Consider the following 18,741-nt stretch of genomic DNA (forward strand, 5'->3'; position numbering starts at 1 on the left):
GGGGAGGAAACAGGAGAAGCACCAGGGCCCATGATTTCTGTCCCTGTCCCTGGTAGGTTGTACACACTGCTGCCACTCTGCTGTGATGCTGGAAGTAGCAAATGGTGGTTGAGGGGGTGCCAATCAACCTGGCTGCTTTGTTCTAAATGCTGTCAAGCTTTAAGTGTTGTTGGAGCTATGTTCATCCAGGCAAGTGGAGAGTATTCCATCACACTCCTGACTTGCGCCGTGTGGATGGTGGACAAGCTTTAGGGAGTAAGGAGGTGAGCTACTCGCTGCAGAATTCCCAACCGGTGACCTGCTTTTGTAGCCACAATATTTATCTGGCTGTTCCATTTCAGTTTCTGTTCAATGGTAACCTCCAGAATGTTGATAGTGGTCGAATCAGCACCAGTAATGCCATTGAATGTCAAGGGGAAATGGTTGGATTCTCTCTTGTTGGAGATAGCCATTGCTAGGCACTTGTGTAGCAAGCCTGAATATTGTCCAGGTCTTGCTGCATATGGACATGGACTGCTTCAATATCTGAGGAGCTGTGAATGGTGCTGAACATTGTTCAATCACATGACTCTAACTAGTGGAGAATTTCCCCCCTGACTTATTCCCATGGACTCGAGTTTTGCTAGGGTCCCTCAATGCCATATGCAGTCAAATTCTGTCTTGATGTCAAGGACAGTCACTCTCACCTCACCTCTTGAGTTCAGCTCTTTTGTCCATGTTTGGACCAAGGCTATAATTAAGTCAGGAGCTGAGTGGCCCAGGCAGATCCCAAACTGAGTGTCAGTTAGCAGGTTAGTTCTGAGCTAAATGACACTTGATAGCACTATCGTAGACCTCTTCCATCACTTTGCTGATGATCGAGAGTAGACTGATATGATGGTAATTGGCTGGGTTGGAATTGTCCTGCTTTTTGTTGTGTACAGGACACACCTGGGTGATTTTTCACATTGTCGAGTAGATGCCAGTGTTGTAGATGTACTGGAACAACTTGACTCGGGGCACAGCTAGTTCTGGGGCACAAGCCTTCAATACTTTCGCCGGGATATTGTCAGGGTCCATAGCCTTTGCAGTATCCAGTGCCTACTTGATATCACGTGCAGTGAATTGAATTGGGTGAAGACTGGCATCTATGGACCTCCGGAGGACGCCAAAATGGATGATCCACTAGGTGCTTCTGGCTGAAGATGGCTGCAAATGCTTCAGCCTCGTCTTTTGCACGGATGTGTTGGACTCCCCCAATATTGAAGAAGGGGATATTTATGGAGCCTCCTGCTCCAGTGAGTTGTTTAATTGTCCACCACCATTCACAACTGATTGTGGAAAAACTGTAGAGCTTAGCTGTCTATTGCATGCTGCTTATGTTTTTGATACTGCAAGTATTCCTATGTTGCAGCTTCGCCAGATTGATACCTCATTTTTAAGTCTGCCTGGTCATACTCCTGGCATGCCCTCCTGCACTCTTCATTGAACCAGGCTTGATGATAATGGTAGAGCGGGGTATATGCTGGACCATGAGGTTACTGATTGTGGATTTATACAATTCTGCTGCTGCTGATGGCCCATAGTGCCTCACGGATGTTCAGTTTTGAGTTCTGTTCGAAATCTATCCCATTTAGCACCATGGTAGCTCCATGCAACACGAAGGAAGGGTATCTTCAATATGAAGATGGGACTTGGTCTCCACAAGGACAGTGCGGTAGTCACTCCTACCGATATGGTCATGGACAGATTCATCTGTGATAGGCAGGTCGGTGAGAATGACATCAAGTCAGCCTTTCCCTCTTGTTGAGCACTGTGGGTGTACCTACTCCACATGTACTGCAGTTCAAGAAGGTAGCTCACCACCACCTTCTCAAGGGCAATTAGGGCTGGGCAATAAAGGCTGGCCTAGCCAGCGACACCCAGATACCATGAATAAATAAAAAAATTGATTCTCTCACCGCCTGCAGCACAGTCTAGCAACCACGCCCCTTAGGACTTGAGCAGCTTGGTCAGTTCTGGTGCTACTGAGCCACTCTTGATAATGGACATCGAAGTCCCCCACGCGGAATACATCCTGTGCCCTAACCACCCTCAGTGCTTCCTCCAAGTGGTGTTCAATATGGAGGAGCAGATTCGTCAGTTGAGGGGGTGCAGTAGGTAGTAACCAGCAGGAGGTTTTCTTGCCCACGTGTGACCTGATGCCATGAAGTTCGGAGTCACTGTATCACAGTATCTTTACAGTGCAGGAGGCCATTCAGCCCATTGAGTCTAAACTGGGTCTCTGAAAGAGCATTCCACATCTTCCCACTTCCCTGCCTCATCCCCATAATCTTGCACATTCTCTCTTTTAAGTTAGCAATCCAATTTCCTTTTGAGTACATTGATCGAAGCTGCCTCCACCACTATTTCAGGAAGTTCGTTCCAGACTCCAATCACCCTTTAGGTGAAAAATTTTGCTCTTACATCATTTATTCCTTTTGTCAATCATTTTGAATCTGTGCCCTCTAGTTCTTGATGTTCTCTTGAGTGGGAACAGTTCCTATTTACCCTGTCCATACCCCTAAGGATCTTGAATACCTCAATCGTCGCCCCTCAGCCTTCCTTGCTCCTAGGAAAACAGTCCCAACCTCTCCAACCTATCCTCATAGCTACAGTTCTTCATCCTGGGAATCATTCTTGTGAATCTCCTCTGTACTTTCTCCAATACCTTCAATTCCTTCAAGTATGGGGCCCAGAACTGGATGCTGTACTCCAGATGAGGCCTAAGTAGTCTCTTATACAAATTCAACATGACCTCCTTACTCTTGTACTCAATGCACCTATTAATAAAGCCTAAGATACTATATACTTTATTAACTGCTCTCTCAACACGCCCGGCCATCTTCAATGACCTATGTACGTATACACCAAGGTCCCTCTGTTCCTGCACCTCCTTTCCAGGCTCTCTGTTTACTTTATACTTTATTGAGGACTCCCAGGGCTACTCCCTTCTGACTATATACCAGTGTGCCACCACCTCGGGTGGATGGTGGTGGTTGTGTCTGGGACATTGTCTGTAAGGTATGATTCTGAGAATTTATTGTTGCTCGACTATTCTGTGGAATAGCTCTCCCAATTTTGGCACAAGCCCCCAGATGTTAGTAAGGAGGACTTTGCAGGTTCAACAGTACTGGGACTGTCGTTATCATTTCTGGTGTCTAGATCGATGCCAGGCGGTCTGTCCGGTTTCATTCCTTTTAGGCTTTGTAGTGGCTTGGTACAACCGAGTGGCTCGCTAGACCCTTTCAGAGAGCACGTAAGAGTCAACCACATTGCTTGTGGGTCTGGAGTCACATGTAGGCCTGACCAGGTAAGGGCTGCTGATTTCCTTCCCTAAGGGACATTAGCAAACCAGATGTTTTTTTTACAACAAAGGTTTCCTACTGAGACCCGTTTTTTCAATTCCAGATTTATTAATTGAATTTAAAATTCAATCAGCTGCCATGAGGGCGGGGAGATTTGAACCAGTGTCCCCTGAGCATTAACCAGGACCTCTGGATTACCACCTCCCCCTAATACTTCAGGACTTAGCCAGCTTGGTCAGTAGTGGTGATACCGAGCCAATTGTGTTGATGAATGAAGTTCCCACCTAGAGTACATTTTGGGTCTTTGCTACCCTCAGTGCTCATGGCGTATCAGAGTGTGTGCTGTGTCATGAAGATATTAACGTGTATAATGTTATTGGAAATTATTTTTTAAAATAGAATTTTAATGGAGGTTTTGGTCTAAGTGTGTGTGTCTTAATTGGATGAAAGCTATTCAGGGTGCTTTGATGTATAGTAGTTTTGAAATATTAATTGGGTGAACAATAAGGAGAACAGTAAAGTGTTCATTTGCATTTGTTGAATAACCCATTCAAGACTGCAGGGAAAATCTTGCACCTAGCTAGAAGAAGCCAATGTGTTTATTTTTTCAGCTTACTAATAAGATTGGTGCTATGAAAGGGGTTTCATTGTTAGAAGAGCTTAAGTTCAAAAGACCTATTGATACAATGGAAAGTTTACATTCAAAGGAAAAGCTAGGTATATAAAGGAGTTTGAGTAAGGTGGGGCATTTAAGACCTAACCAGCCTGTATGCCTCCAACCAACTTGCAAAAGAACCTCAATTGGAATTCGTAAGGTCAAATGTGCTTTACCTGGTGTCTATTTAGTCTACGGGTTACTGCTGCCTTATTGGAGATTTACCTGGAGATGATTAACTTGGGGATTTGTCAGAGTTATAATAGTAGTAATTTGTAGCCATGTGTCTGTTTAATTTGTTGTTAAATTAATAAATGTTTAATTTAGTTTCATATAAAAATGCAACTCGGTGGTCTTATTCCTACTGAATTCAAAGTCTGCATCCTGAAATTACAAATTGCAAAAATGGATTATGACAGTTGTTTCAAGTTTCCCACTGGGATTTGAACAACATGATAACATGATATTTTACCATTGACTGCATCATAATAGTCCTGGTGTTATGCTGTACAGCATGTGATGTATATAACAGCCATTGATTTACAGTGACTGAACAAGTCAAATTCCATGTTTATTTCATGGCATTTTGACCAGTATTTTGGACAATTAAATTCTATTTTCAAGCCTCATCTTCCAAACTCATTCCTGCCTCTCAGGGTGCTTGCCAGCTTAGGGTGGCTTTTAGTGCTAGATATGCTCACACTGTATTGTTGACAGTATAAGTGTATTTAAAGCCTTACTAGGCCAAGAACAATTCGAAAGGGCAGGAAAGACAGGTGAGCAGAAACTACAGCTTAGAATAGATCCAGATAGGTGAAGGAAGTATCTTGAATGGTGAGCTGGAGCATATCAGCATGCGCTGTGAATAGGGCCAGGTGACCAGGAGCAGTGCTCGTCAATTCAGTGTAGCTGATATACTCAACATCCAGTCACTTGACAGATGTTTGACCTAAGGGGACAAAACTAGATTTTGGCAGCTTGATAATTCTTTTTTTAACTAGTTATGTATAAACTGAATTTCTCAGTTGTCAGCCTTGGTACTCAGTGGTAGCAAACACATCTCTGAATTACAAGGTCATTAGCTGAACCTCCACTCCACATATTTGAGCACATAATTTAGTCTGAAATGAGAGTGCTGTACTGAGGGAGTTGTGTACTGTCTTTGGGCTGAGATGATGTTCTATCCATCCTCTCAGATGGATATCAAGTATCCTATGGCACAGTTAAAGATGAGCAAGGAAGTTCTCCTGATGTCCTGGCCATCATTTATCCATCAACCAACATCACAAACAGATAATCTGGTCATTTATTTCCTTGCTGTTTGTGAGACCTGTGTGAAAATTGAATGCTGCATTTCTGTACATTACAACAATGACTACAATTCACAGTAAAGCACTTTGGGATATCTTGAAGTAATAAAAGGTGCTGTGTTAATGTATGTTATTTCCTTACCTTTATTTCGTTGATGGTTTGAGGAAAAAAAAGACAGGTGATAAAAAATTTCAAAAGTTGTGATTTAATAGTCCAATTGTTTTCATTTAAATTGAAAATTTGGCTGTGTTCTGATTTGTTGTAGCCAAAATGATGTTTTAAAAAAATTCCCGTTACTTGATTGTTTCAGATTATTGTTAGATTTTGGTCACAGTTTGTAGCATCCTAAGTTATCATTTGTTGGATATTCAAAAATTGTGATATTGCACTTTCTAGGTCAGACTTCACTATGACAAAAAGGAATTACTTACACCATGATATCCTGAAACAAAATAAAACTACAAATTCTGGAAATCTGAAAGCAAAATAAATGCAGAAAATATAAACCAGGTAAGTCAGCATCTGTAAAGAAAAAGGCAAGTTAATGTTTCAGATCTAATTGTATCTTGATGAATAATTAATGTTTTGGCTGTAACTTTTCAACAAAACACAATTATACTTCAAAGTAACTTTTCTGATGAAAGGTCACAGGCATGAAACATTAACTTTGTTTCTTTCTCCACAGATGCTGCCAGCCCTGTTAAGTATTTCCAGCATTTTGTTATTCCTTTTCCCTTTATAGGAGCTAACTTTTGTACTTATAAACATTTGCGTTTTTGGTTCACATCCTCAAAACTTATTTCCATACATGTTTATGATCATTCCCTCAATCTATTAAAATTGAACTGCTCTAAGTTACTTACACCTTCTTTTACCTTTAGTAATAATTGCCAATGGAGTTGGTTAGCCTTAGAAGCCAAATGGATAATATCTCTCTATAGGAAGTAAGGAGTGCCTGTGACTGAAGATACAGCTACTAGTGGTGTGATGAAGTGAGGTGGATGGTACGCAAGAAAATAAAATCAGAGAAGAAATTTTAAAATATAGGATTTGGGAGCCAACGTAGGCCTGTAAGAACCAGGGTAATGCACAAGTGGGACACTACACTGAACAGGGTTCTACGTATGAGTTGCAGTTTATAGAGGGTGGTGGAGAATATGGGTGACCGACCAAGGAAACATCGGAATAGTCAAGTCTGGAAGCATGAAAAAGAATGAGAGTTCAGCATACCAGATAAACTGAGCTAGAAGCAGAAAGAGATGGAAGCAGACGGTGTGTGAAGATGATATGAAGGTCAGGAGCTGAGCTTGGGGGTCAAATGCGACACTGGAGTTTGGTTCAAGAGAGACAGTGGCTGGGATGGCGGAAGAGTCCGTGGCAATTGTATGGGTGTGCAAAGATAATGGCTTTGTTCTTCCTAATATTTAACTTATCTAAAGTGCTGCCAAACAAGCAATCTTCCAAAATAGTTGAGAAGTGTTGGACAGCTTGAACTGGATGTTGTCAGGCAAAATACTGCAGATGCTAGAAATCTGAAATAAAAGCAGAAGATGCTATAAACACTCAGGTCAGGTAGCTATGGCGTGACAAACAGAGTTAATGTTTCAGGTTGATGACCTTTCATCAGCTGCCTGACCTAAATATTTCCAGCATTTTGTTTTTATTACATATAGAGCCTGATCCAACAGATGATGCTTTTAAGGGCAGCACATAGAGGAGGAAAAGGAAGGAGGGGAGTTAATGATGTCTTTCTAGGGTTGGAAAGAGATGCTGGTAGAGATTGCTTAGTTTACAGTTGGAAAGATAGAAAAATGAAGATGGAAGGCATCTAAACTGGACAATGGAGGAGAAGAATTAAAGGAGAGTATTGTTCACTGTTCCTAATGATTCAAAAAGCTTAAGAAGCAGAACACTTTCAGGTAGGGGACTAAAACCACATATCTCTTTACACACCCACTTTGTCATGTGTATTATAAAATGGCAATGTGCAGATAAAGTTTACTCATGGGTCAAAGAAAATGTAATGAATTATAAGTCTTAGGAAGCTAAGCACAATCAACAAATTAGCTTGATAGATACAGTAATAGCATTATAAAGTGTATCCAGGAAGCTTGTTGGCTATTAGTTCAGAAATGTGTCTACACTCATTGACAATTCCCATTGTGTCCAATTCACCCAGATCTTTTTGAATATCTGTTGTGTTAATTTCAAGGCTAGCGAGGTCAGACACACTGGATGGTTCATAGGAACTCACTTGAGATGTCTGCAAAGACTGGATTCCCTCTATAGATATGCATCCAGTTGTTGAACTTGAAAGTCGGGGGACAGAACTGACTGGATTGTCTAACCTAGAACCCTGCAGAGCAGTTGACTCAAAGTGTTTCTTGTTTTCTTCTTTGTTTGTTGGGTTCAGTATATTTTTGAGTAGATTTCCCTCTGTTGAGCTGCTTGCATCAGATAGATTTGAGGCCGCCACTCTCTGATGGCGACTTTTTACAATGTATGTTCCTCTTAAAGATCGAATTGGAGATCGCTCAGATGGTGTTGGTAGTGGAACTGAATCATCTTCCCTCTCACTTTGAGCTGCTCCCTGGCCATCAGTATCTGTATACTTGCTTGTAGGTTCAGGACTGGTAAAATTATCCGAGAATCCTGTTGCTTCAGGACTTGTGAAGTCCTCAGAATACTTGGGGTCAGGACTACCATTGTAGGTATTAGAAGAGATCTGTGCATCACTGTCTTCTACTGTTGCATCAATTGTAAAGCCAGGATTCATTCCTGAAGACTGAAGCATGTCCACTACTTCATTATGTGTCTCATTGGCACTTTGGTCAGAATCCTGATTGAATATTTTAGGCAAACTGACCTTTACATCTTTTTCAGAAAGTATCCTGTCATTTGTTTTCTTATTCAACTTTTGTGAATCAGGCACCTCTATACAATGATTTAACAGTTCCAGAGTTTGAACACACAACTGCCCTTTACTAGTGGCGCTTTCCAGTTCAGAGGTTGCTACAAAGTTGTCTCTCTCTCTAACATTTCTATTCCTTAGAACCTTTGAGGAATGAGGGGAGTCAAGTTCAATACTGTTTTGAATCAATGTTTCAATGTTTTCTTCAAAACAGCCACTTTGCAAAGAAAAGTTTTTTCCAGGAAGATGCTGATCATCTTCAAGTGTTGAAGAACCTCTTTCCTCTTTGCCTTTATAGCATGTTCCAGTAGTCTTTCTCTCTTTCAGCTGTCTTTTTCTCAACAGCTCTCTTTGTTCATGCAATATCAACACATCTGGGTTTGTCTGCTGTAGCCTTAATCGCAATGTATGTGTTAATCCATACATCAGCTTCTTCTTTGGATGTTCTGAGTCTTTCTTTGTCTTGATTTGTTTTGTGGTATTTTCTTTTTCAAAAAGTCTTGGGGATATTGGGTGCTTTTGAAATCTCTCTTTATGTTTCTTAAAATTTGAACTGGTAGATCTCGGGCACTCTGATGCTGTTAGTTTGTGAAATTTAGGTGAGTCATTCTCCAATCCATTGTAAAGCCAAGCAAGTTGAGGATGAATGGTAAGAGGAATCTTCTGAGGAACCTGGTCATGTAGCAGAGAAAGCTCTATCAGAAGCGCATTGAGTAAAGGCAACTGCCTGATACTACTTGGATCAATCTGCGGGAGTCTTTTCCGTACTTGAGTCTTTAACCTGGATGTCGTTTCTGACTTACTTCCAAACAGCCTGGAATAACTTAAATTCTGGTTCATTCCGAACGATTCACCGCTTTTATCAGGATCTAGTTCATCGAGGGCAGAGTCTGTCGCGGGTTGCACTATTCTGTGTATGTCCGTCAATTTTTTTCCGGGTCCACAAGTTGACTGGTTGTAGTACATTGGGGGCGGACAAAAAACGTTATCGACACCCATATCCACACTTTGTTCAGTTTCTATTCTCCAGAGTCTCACTTGGTGTTCCATGTGTGCCAGTTTCGCCAGTTTGTCTGGTTTACGTTTTTTCTCCTTTGACAGCGAGATGACAACAGGTACTTCATTCTCGCTCATTTGGACCTGCTGGACGAGAACCCGGTCACCGAGCTGCAGATCGGGACTGGTTGCAGAGTGAGATGGAGTTTTCCTGGTAACTTGATGCGCGGCCTTCTCGTTCTCTTGCTCGACCTGTTCCGGGACACGTGCCCCCTTGGATAAAACAGGCGCTTCCACAGGTTTACGTGGAAATTCCTTCGTGTCTCCCATTCCAACTTTCAGGACCTGGCTCTCTGGAATGTGGGGCAACAAACCCGCCCCCAAACTCAGGAGCCTGTATCCTACCGAAATGTGGCCGATCTTTCCACCCATGAGGTTATACAGACCGTACAGACTCTTGTTTCCACGCACGGAATGCATTTCAGTGCCTTGCTCCTCAACATCTCGTCTGATTTTCTCCACCGCATCTGCCAGCGAAATCAGGCAACTGCCCAGTAACTTGGGCACTCGAGGGAAGACGTCCAGCAGCATGGCGTACAGCGGGGTGTTACTCAAATGGCTGTGCAGGGAGGCCAGACTGATCTTGAACAAGCAGGATTTCCCTTTGCCGAACTGGATGTCAGTGGCACTCGGCGGCTGTTCGGAGACCGCGTTAGCCTTACTGCACTCCCAGCTCCGACGCATGCATTCCACTCGCTCCGGTTCAGTTTGATGGACTAGTAAAGTCGGAAAGTCCAGAAGCCTGAAAGCCACCGCCAGAGAGGGGCCTGGTCCGGGGCGAGTCCAAGGCCTAGGCTCGAGTTGCACGTAATCCACCAGCAGCTCCAGGGAAAAGAGCGTCTCTGTGGTAGGGGCGTTGACTGCAATCATACTTAATGGTCATAAAGGGCGAATGGCGGAAGGCTCACCCCGCCCTCCTTTTCTCCCTCTTCCCTCCCCCGTTACCCAGTCACCGAAAACCCAACAGCAAACTTCGTCCTTACAAAAGCTTCGCTGCCGAAACCTTGGTAACGCCGCCTCAGAAACTATCGCGGTATGATGTTGGGTTATTTAAATTGTGCATTGACCTCTGGGAGTTGTAGTTCGTTTCCAGGCCAGCTGAATTTACAACTTCTCCAGGGGAAGGGCCCCCTAAACTACAACTCCCGTCGTACTGTTGGGCTTCTGCTCCCTTCTGCAATTAATAGCAGGAGGGAGGAGGCGGTGCCATCCAGTGATATTTGATCCGACCAATTGAGAGCCGTGCCGCTGGGCCCCGGTGACGTGAGGAGGGCGGGATGGTGGCGGATGGCCAATGGAACGAGCGTAACGCCGGCGGGCAAGGGGCGGGACATTGGGCGTCAGGTTGGGTTGAGGTGCGGGAGAATGTGAAAACTTTCCCAGCCTACTGGTCGTGGGAGGTGGTGTTGAGATCGGAGGCCGAGAGCTTAGTGGAGAGGCAGCAGAATCAGGATCGGTTGGCGGTTGTATGCGGTGGGATAGACTCGGACTAAATGAAAGATCTCCTGCTTACATGTTCGGCTCCTGTCCTTGGCGCAGCGCCTCCAGGTAAGGGGGGGGGGGGGGGGGGGGGGGTGGTGGGTGCTGAGGGAGATGTGAAGCGTCGGCTTGTTGACAAGTCACTGTCCTCTTTACCACGGAGAGCAGGATCGTGGGTGTTGGAGCCCAGCTTTTGCTCTACTAACTTGGTGGTAGCTTGGTTTGTGTCGAGGTGTGGGCACGGTCTGATGCTGTTAGTGGTGAGGGAGTTCGCGCCGGCAGCTACCTGGCCTCCTCCCTCGCCCGGGGTTAAGGCTTTTATCTGTTCACGCCTCCGGCGCCCCCAAAAATACTCTTCTCTTCCTGCCTTTCCCAAAGCAGCACAACATCCCCTTAAACCCCATTCAGAAAAAAAACCCAAGCAGAACGCACATTCCTCAGAAATGTCTCCCCCCTTCTCCTAACGCAGGACAACAATCCTTCCTTTCGAAGGCAGTTGTATTCTGGATCGGGAGACAGGGCAGGAATAACGGGACCTTTTCCTAGCGCCGTCTGGTTTTGGGGACAGGTGCTGCTATCAGTACGGCCAGAAGACCAGGCGGTCCAATTTATTTATGTATGTTTTCCCTCTTATTGAAACAAAAGGGTTTGTTCCACAGTTCCTTATTTCCCGCGTAGCTGCTACTCACTTTCCAAACCGAAAGCCTGCAAAACCTACCGGACCTGGGATTAAGACTATTCAAGCGATCGAAACTTGAAGTGACTTGTGTTTAAGAAGATCGCGTGTAAGACTGGTGCCCTACTGAGATTCCAATTGCGCATTGCCTTGTTTTTTTCTGGAAGTTGAGGGCATCGATTGATATATTTTTCTGACAAATAGGTTTGATTGCTGTATTTTTCCCTGCCTCCTGGCTTTGTCCGCTAGATGGCTTTGGATTACAACACGGTCGGATTTTTTGAGTTGAATCTGCACTAGAATACTTCCCACATGGATATTATTTTATTTAGTGGTTTACTGTTTCTGCACCTTTTAGTGCACTGTTGACAAGTACAACTAAAAACACAGCACGACTATGATTAATACTTCTAGTTGACTGTGGGCTGCAAGCTAATCGATTAGCGTCAATTTAAAAATGTTTTATTACAAGCCATGAAATCATATAGAAAAACGGACATTGCGACGGGATTTCTTTTTGTTGATCAATGCTCCCTTTATCTGTAGTAGCTGATTCTAGGAAAATATTAATATCATATATCATCTTTCAAATATGTGTTTTATTAGGACCCATTAGGTAACTTATTGCATTATCTGCAACCAAACAATCCCTCCCAAGCTAGTAATGATTACACTGTCGCTGACCATGACCAATTTAATCGATCACATTCATTGTTTATTTAGCTAATTGTGTTACAGTGTATTTTTAATAAATATTTTCAGGTCAATTCAGTTCAACAGTGTACCGAGTATGCACAACATATGCCTGATATAATTACAATTTCTGCAAAATTTGGCGTTTAATGCAGTACAGTCCTAGTGGCAACGTTTGTCATAGTAACCTTGTAGGTTTTTTTTGCCTTTACAGAAGGTTATGGGTTAACGGCCTTGTTCCTTGATGTGATTACCTTTTGGGATAAAGTGGTAGTAAATTAGACATAATATTTACAACATTTGTACGTTAAAAACAATATTTAAGTATTACTTTTTATTTAGTATTTAACAATTTTTTGAATGCTTTTTGTCATATGACAAACTGATCCAATGCTTTAGGGTAAAACCATTACATGCAGTTGAGTAGTTCACACCTCTGGCAATGTGGTTTACATATATGATGCTGTTTGACATTGTGTTTTCAGTAAGTCTGATTGAGCAGGAACTAATGGCTATATAACTCGAAAATTAAAAGATAGCTTTTGAAAGATAAGCTTTTGCTTACTTTGGGAAAGTGCATCATTTAACAGGTTATTGGTCAGAGTGACTATATATTATAGCCCAAACCAAAGTATTTGGCACAATTTATCCACTTTAACATTTCATTAATCTGTAATGGTAAATTGCCCATCTGGGGAAAACTTATGTAGAATTACTAAAATATGGACAAGATTTTGAATGAAAGTCTAGCTGTAACAAATCTGTTAGGACACTAGAATATTGAAATGAAGATATGTTTTCTATAAAACTGATTCTATTTGCAGTTATTTTTTTCAACAATCATTGTGACCTTTTCTTTTGATATAGTGTCTGAAGTAGGTTCTACCTTACAATGCTTTTTTTATGTCAGTGCAGCAGCTGTTGAAAAATTGGTCATTGCTGAAGGGGAAGAGGTTATCCTTCATGTTCTACTGGCCTTAAGTAAGTTCAGTCTTCAGACTTAGAAGTTGTCAGGGCAACGGTTGATTATTTCCAGTCTTCAGTGAATGGAAGGAATTGAATATCATGCTTTGAAATGGTGTTGCTAATGATGGCAGCTGTGCTATGGGTAGAGTAAATGCATCTTGTCCTATGACATAAATTCTTTAATCTGGCAGCAATAGGTGTCTTTCTTTTGGTTATTTTTGTATACTATGATCATTAACATTTGATTAATTTCTAAGAACAGCTAAAATTTTGACGATGTTCAACTGGATGTGTAGTATGATGCAGCAGAAAGACTGGATTGTGTCAGCCTTCTTTATCTTCCCCCGGATAATATTAACCGTAGACTTTGAAACCTTGGCAAAGCAAAAGTGATCTAGTAGCCTAATTGTGTTGACATACTATTCACCCAAACGGGCTGCAAGTTCGAGTGGCAAGGCTGCACTAAACGGGCTTTGGATATTCTTTGGCTGTTTAGTCCTAACATTTGTTGTACTACAAAGCAGTAATGAATATGACCTTCCTTGTTAAATACAGGATAGTGACACTTTACAGAGTGTTGTAACTTAAATCAGCAGTGATTTTTTTTGTCATCTAGCAAATCAAGGAATGCTTCAGGGAGTACAGTGCTACCATGATACACATTTTGGAGGTGTGGTTATTATAGAATCATAGAATGGATGCAGCACAGAAGGAGATTATTCAGCCTATTGTGTCTGTGCTAGCTTTCTGGCAAGCAACTCACCTAGTCCCACTCCCTAACTTTTACCTGTAGCCCTCCAAATCTTTTTGCTTCAGGTCTTGACTTCCTAAAGCCTGTCCACCATCAACAAGGAACAAGTCAGGAGTGTGATGGATTACTCGCCAGTTGCTTGGATGAGTGCAGCTCCAACTGTACCTGAGAAACTCAACACCATCCAGGACAAAGCAGCCTGCCTGATTGATTGGCCCTCCATCCACCACCTTAAACATTCACTGTGTCCTCCACAGATGCACAGTGGCAGCATCTATATCTCCCTATCTGTCCAGGCTCCTCATGATTTAAAAAACCCTCTATCAAATCACTCCTTAATCTTTTCTTCAAGGAACACAACTCCAACTTCTCTAACCTATCAACTTAGCTGACGTTTCTCATTCTTGGAACCATTTTTGTGAATCTTTTCTGCACTTACTCTAATACCTGCACATCCTTGCTAAAGTATGGCGCCCAGAATTGGACCCAATACCCCAGTTAAGGCAGGTTTTATACAGGTTTATCATAGCTTCCTTAGTCTTGTACTCCATACCCTATTTATAAAGCCCAGGATCCAGAATGCTTTATTAACTGCTTTCTCAACCTGCCCTGCCACCTTCAGCAATTTGTGCAGATATATCTCCAGGTCCCACTGCTCCTGTACTCCCTTTAGAATTGTAGCTGTTATTTTATATTGCCTCTCCTCACTCTTCCTATGAAAATAAATTACTTGACATTGAATTTTATCTGCCACTTGTCCACCCATTCCACTACCCTGTCTAAGTCCCTCATCACAGTTCACAATACTTTCAAGTTTTGTGTCATCTGCAAATTTTCAAATTGTGCCCTCTACACTAAAGTATAGGCATTTAATATGTATCAAGAAAAGCAGTAGTCCTAATACTGACCCTTGGGGAACCCCACTATATACTGCCCTCTAGTCCAATAAACAGCTTACCACCTTGCTTCCTGTTTGTTTAGCCAACTTTGTATCCATGCTGCCACTGGGCCTTTTATTTCATGGACTTAAATTTTGTTGATACCTGTTATGTGACACTTTATCAAATGCCTTTTGGAAGTCCATGTACACCCCATCAGTTGCATGACCTTCACCAATTGTCTGTTACCTCATCAAAAAACTAAAGCAAGTTAGTTAAACACAATTTGCCTTTATCAAATTCTTGCTGCCTTTCCTTAATTAACCCACACGCTAATGAAACTTATGACTAAAATTTTACAGTTTAGCTTGTTAAAGTGGAATTCTACAGGCAACAGTTTTCTGTAATTAAGAATTTCCCTTTTTTAAAAATTAAGGCTTAATTGCAGAAGTGAAAGGTTCATCTTGTGACAAAGGTAGAGCTAAATTTATCATGTGTATAAAAATCTGGTAACATTTGTAAATGGCTCTTATACCTAATTTTCTCCAACACTCTGGTTTTACAGTACCTACTTTCTGGATAAATTATATCCTTTTTTTAATATAGGGTTTAAGCAGTGACTGAAGCATTGTAACTAATTGTATTCAAAGTAAATCTGGAATAACGTGAACTCTGACATTTGTGCAAATTGAACTAAAAGAATTGTGAAAAGTCAGTGTTGGAGCAGCAAATGGTGATGTGATCATTCTAACATCACATTTCAAACAGTTTCAAAGTAACTTCGGAAAACATATAATGTGCCGCCGCTTTGAGCTATGCTTTTCTCCCTTTGTGCAATTTTTGTTGTCCATAGCAGAAGTGTTCAGATATTACAAAGTAAAACATTGTTTTAATTACTTTCAGCTACTGTAGCTGATCGTGATATTTAAATAACAGCTCTTCTTATCCCCATTCATAAAATTAATGTAGTCTTTTCTTGAAAAAACTAAGAAATCATTTTGATGCAAATATATTACAATTCTTTCTACACTTTTCTGTCAGATCAAAATTCTTGCGCAGTACATTTTAGAGCTTGGAATTCAGGTTGTTTCGCTTACATAGCAGGCTAAAATGAATGATAGCCTGCTTGAAATACTGAAGAACATCTAATCCCTAGGTAAGACCTGAAGGCTGGGCCTTGTGAAGCAATGGGGAAAAATGTAACATTGCTGTTGAGAACTTTATACTCATCCTGTTCGTTTATTTCATTCCAAGCTGCTCTCAATGGATTTAAATAAGGATTCATTGTATGACAACCAACTTGATCTGAGGCCACAGGGATAATAATTGTGAAGCTGAGGGTTCATATTGCTGGTCTGTGACACCAGTTGTTTAGGATCGTGGAAAATCATTTGAGGGCTACTGCATGTGAGGTCATCCCTATTTGGGTTTCAGGGCGATGCGATGTGCTGATTGTGCTAATTTTATGCTGATGAGTTAAACGTTCGGAAGGAACTGAGCTTTTCCCAAGTGAGAACTAGCAGCCTCAGTGATACCTTCACTGTTTTGTGTCTGGTGTGTTATTTGAATGGGGGAGGGGAGCACTAGAGGGTTTGCAAATGCTCTGGCCATGGCTCATGCTGTAGCACTCAGAGGAATTTTGTATGTCTCTGTTACCACTGGAACAGCATTTGGCTTTGCAGTTAGTTTTGCTGATTCAGAGTCTTATTTTAATAGAAATTTATGTCATGGGCGGATTGTAACAAAATAGTCTTGCTGCATTTTACTTAGTGGTACACGTTTTAGTATGTGCAGATCCACTGAAGTATTTGTCCTCTTCCTGGGGTGTTGCAGAATTTAGCCTTTTTAAAATGGTAATTGGTAGGGAGTAGGAGGGAGAAACGTTTGGTGGCTCTGTTGCTTGAGGGTATTTAATTTATGGATGCCAGATACAGCACTAAATTCTGCACAACGCACCAATTCAGCTGGTGCTGAACACAAAGTCAATGCTTGAAGCAAAAATTCAACCACTGGTACTTCTTGCTGTTGTATAATCAAAAAATGTTGAATACAGCAAAATGCAATGACCCATACAGCAGTGCTTTTATGATTTATTTCTAATTTGGGTTATGGCAATAGTTTTGCTGATCATGACCAGTAGAATAATGTTTATTTTTGTAAAATAGACTGTTATAGAAAATGAAACTTGCATTTAACTGCCTGTCTAAAATTTAGTAGGGCATCATCAAATGCAGTACACCAACTTGTGCTTTTTCTAAATGGTGATACACTCAATATCAAATTTAACTTCCTTTATACCTAACCTTTTGATTCTTTCAGTGATAGATTTTTGAATTGACATTCCTACTAAAAGTTGAAAGATTACTTTTAGGCGTGATTTTTGAAACTATCTTTTGGTCAACTGTACTAAGATCTCTTTAAATGGCCAAGTGTGAAATTTTATCTAAGAACGTACATGTGACGTGCCTTGGAATGTTTACTACATTGAAGATGCTCTATAAAAGCAAGTTGTTGTTATGAAGATTTTTTACTATATATGAAGGAAGAGGCTAAGAACAAAAAAAATTTAAGTACTTCAAATTGTGTAAGGTTGAAATTGGGTTTGATTTAGACTTGATTTTGGGCTAAACAGTACCCTCCCCCCTGGTTATGATTTGCTAAATAATGTCAACATTTTGCTTCAATTGAAAAGCATAGTCAAATGTAATAAAGATATTCTAGACTAAAGTGGGAATACACGAGTGGGGAAATTTTGCCATTTTTGTAAGGTACCACAAGGCAGTTACCTGTTTCCGTTGTTGGAGTAAATTGTGATGCAGAAAACCTCAGTCACATAGAAAGATTGGAGAAGTTGGGACTGTTCTCTTTGGAGAAGAGAAGGTTGTGAGGAGGCTTAGATAGAGATATTCAAAATCACCAGGTGCCTGGATGGAGTAGATGGGCAGAAACAATTCCCACTGGTGGAAGGGTCAGCACCAAGGATGTAAGGTAATTAACAAAGGAAGCAATAATGACATGAAAAACTTTTTCATGCAGTGAGTGTTTAGGATCTGGAATGCACTGCCTGAGTGTGTAGTGGAGGTAGGGTCGATTGAGTCCTTCAGAAAGGCATTGGATCATTATTTGAAAAGCGAAAAATATTTGCAGCATTTGGGGAAAAGGTAGGGGAGTGGCACTAGATGAGTTGCTGCTTCAAAAGGCCATCACAGACACAATGAGCTGAGTGGCTTTTTTTTGCTGTAACATTCTATGATTCTAGAAGCTTGCAGTATGCAGAGTGCTGACCTTGTTGCAGCATCTCTTTGATCCCCCGAAAGAGAAGTTTATATAGGTAAACATAACCTAAGTTCCTAAAGTTTCAATTGCCTACAGCATTCTCCAAGCACTCATAAGGTGACTGCAGAGCTTAACCCATTTCTATAACAAAAACCTACTGTTGATTCTGTTTCCAAAATAGTTATTAGGAACCATAATAATTATATAACCCAGATAGGTATTATAAAGCCAACATTAGTTGCTCGTCATGTTAATGTCTGTTGCCCAAGCAACAACAAAAGCTGCCAGTTTTATTTTGGTCCTGACTAGATTCACCAGAAATTGCTGATCAAAGTACTTGCCTTGTGGCATGTTAAACTATGTTAACAGCCCAACCTAACAGCAGGAAAAAAAAATCACTTGCAGATTCAAAAGATTTAGAAACATTATTTTTGGATTGAACTATTTATTTGGCTTTGATTTGAAGTCTCAGTCAAATCCTATCAGCTTTTGTTCCCAAAATCACCCTGTCTGCAATTTATTTCACTCTTAACGATTACATATTTCATACTTATAATATAAATATATATTTATTATACAACTATAAAATTGTCTTGTTCGTCAGGGAGCCAGAGATCTCTGCTGCTTTGGAAACCCTAGGGTTAGAGTTGATACTTTCTCCAAAACTATTACATTCTCAGCTGAAGATAAATAATTGTGCCTGCAGTTCTCAAAAGACTGCTGATTGGAGAATCACACAGCATGAGTCAGTATTCTTCTCTAA

The 18,741-nt window shown here is 41.3% G+C and overlaps 2 protein-coding genes across 3 annotated transcripts in view; one reads left to right on the forward strand and one right to left on the reverse strand.

Annotated features, from left to right (window-relative positions):
* Positions 1–5,269: 5,269 nt before the first annotated feature.
* Positions 5,270–10,290, reverse strand: map10 (microtubule associated protein 10). Its single transcript, XM_041188583.1, has one exon. The coding sequence runs from the start codon at positions 10,127–10,129 to the stop codon at positions 7,382–7,384; it is 2,748 nt and encodes a 915-aa protein (XP_041044517.1). The 5' UTR covers positions 10,130–10,290; the 3' UTR covers positions 5,270–7,381.
* A 315-nt stretch (positions 10,291–10,605) lies between these two features.
* LOC121277854 (signal-induced proliferation-associated 1-like protein 2) overlaps positions 10,606–18,741 on the forward strand; it is a 647,580-nt gene continuing 639,444 nt past the window's right edge. For both annotated transcript variants that reach the window (XM_041187562.1, XM_041187563.1), the window contains exon 1: positions 10,606–10,807. The gene's annotated coding sequence lies outside the window, so the exon portion shown is untranslated. The remainder of the gene's footprint in view (positions 10,808–18,741) is intronic.

This window comes from Carcharodon carcharias, chromosome 5, assembly GCF_017639515.1.
Source record: "Carcharodon carcharias isolate sCarCar2 chromosome 5, sCarCar2.pri, whole genome shotgun sequence".
NCBI classification, from domain to species: domain Eukaryota; kingdom Metazoa; phylum Chordata; class Chondrichthyes; order Lamniformes; family Lamnidae; genus Carcharodon; species Carcharodon carcharias.

Excerpts from the sequence above, each read along its gene's own strand:
- map10 (XM_041188583.1), bottom strand. The coding sequence starts at position 10,129 with ATGATTGCAGTCAACGCCCCTACCACAGAGACGCTCTTTTCCCTGGAG.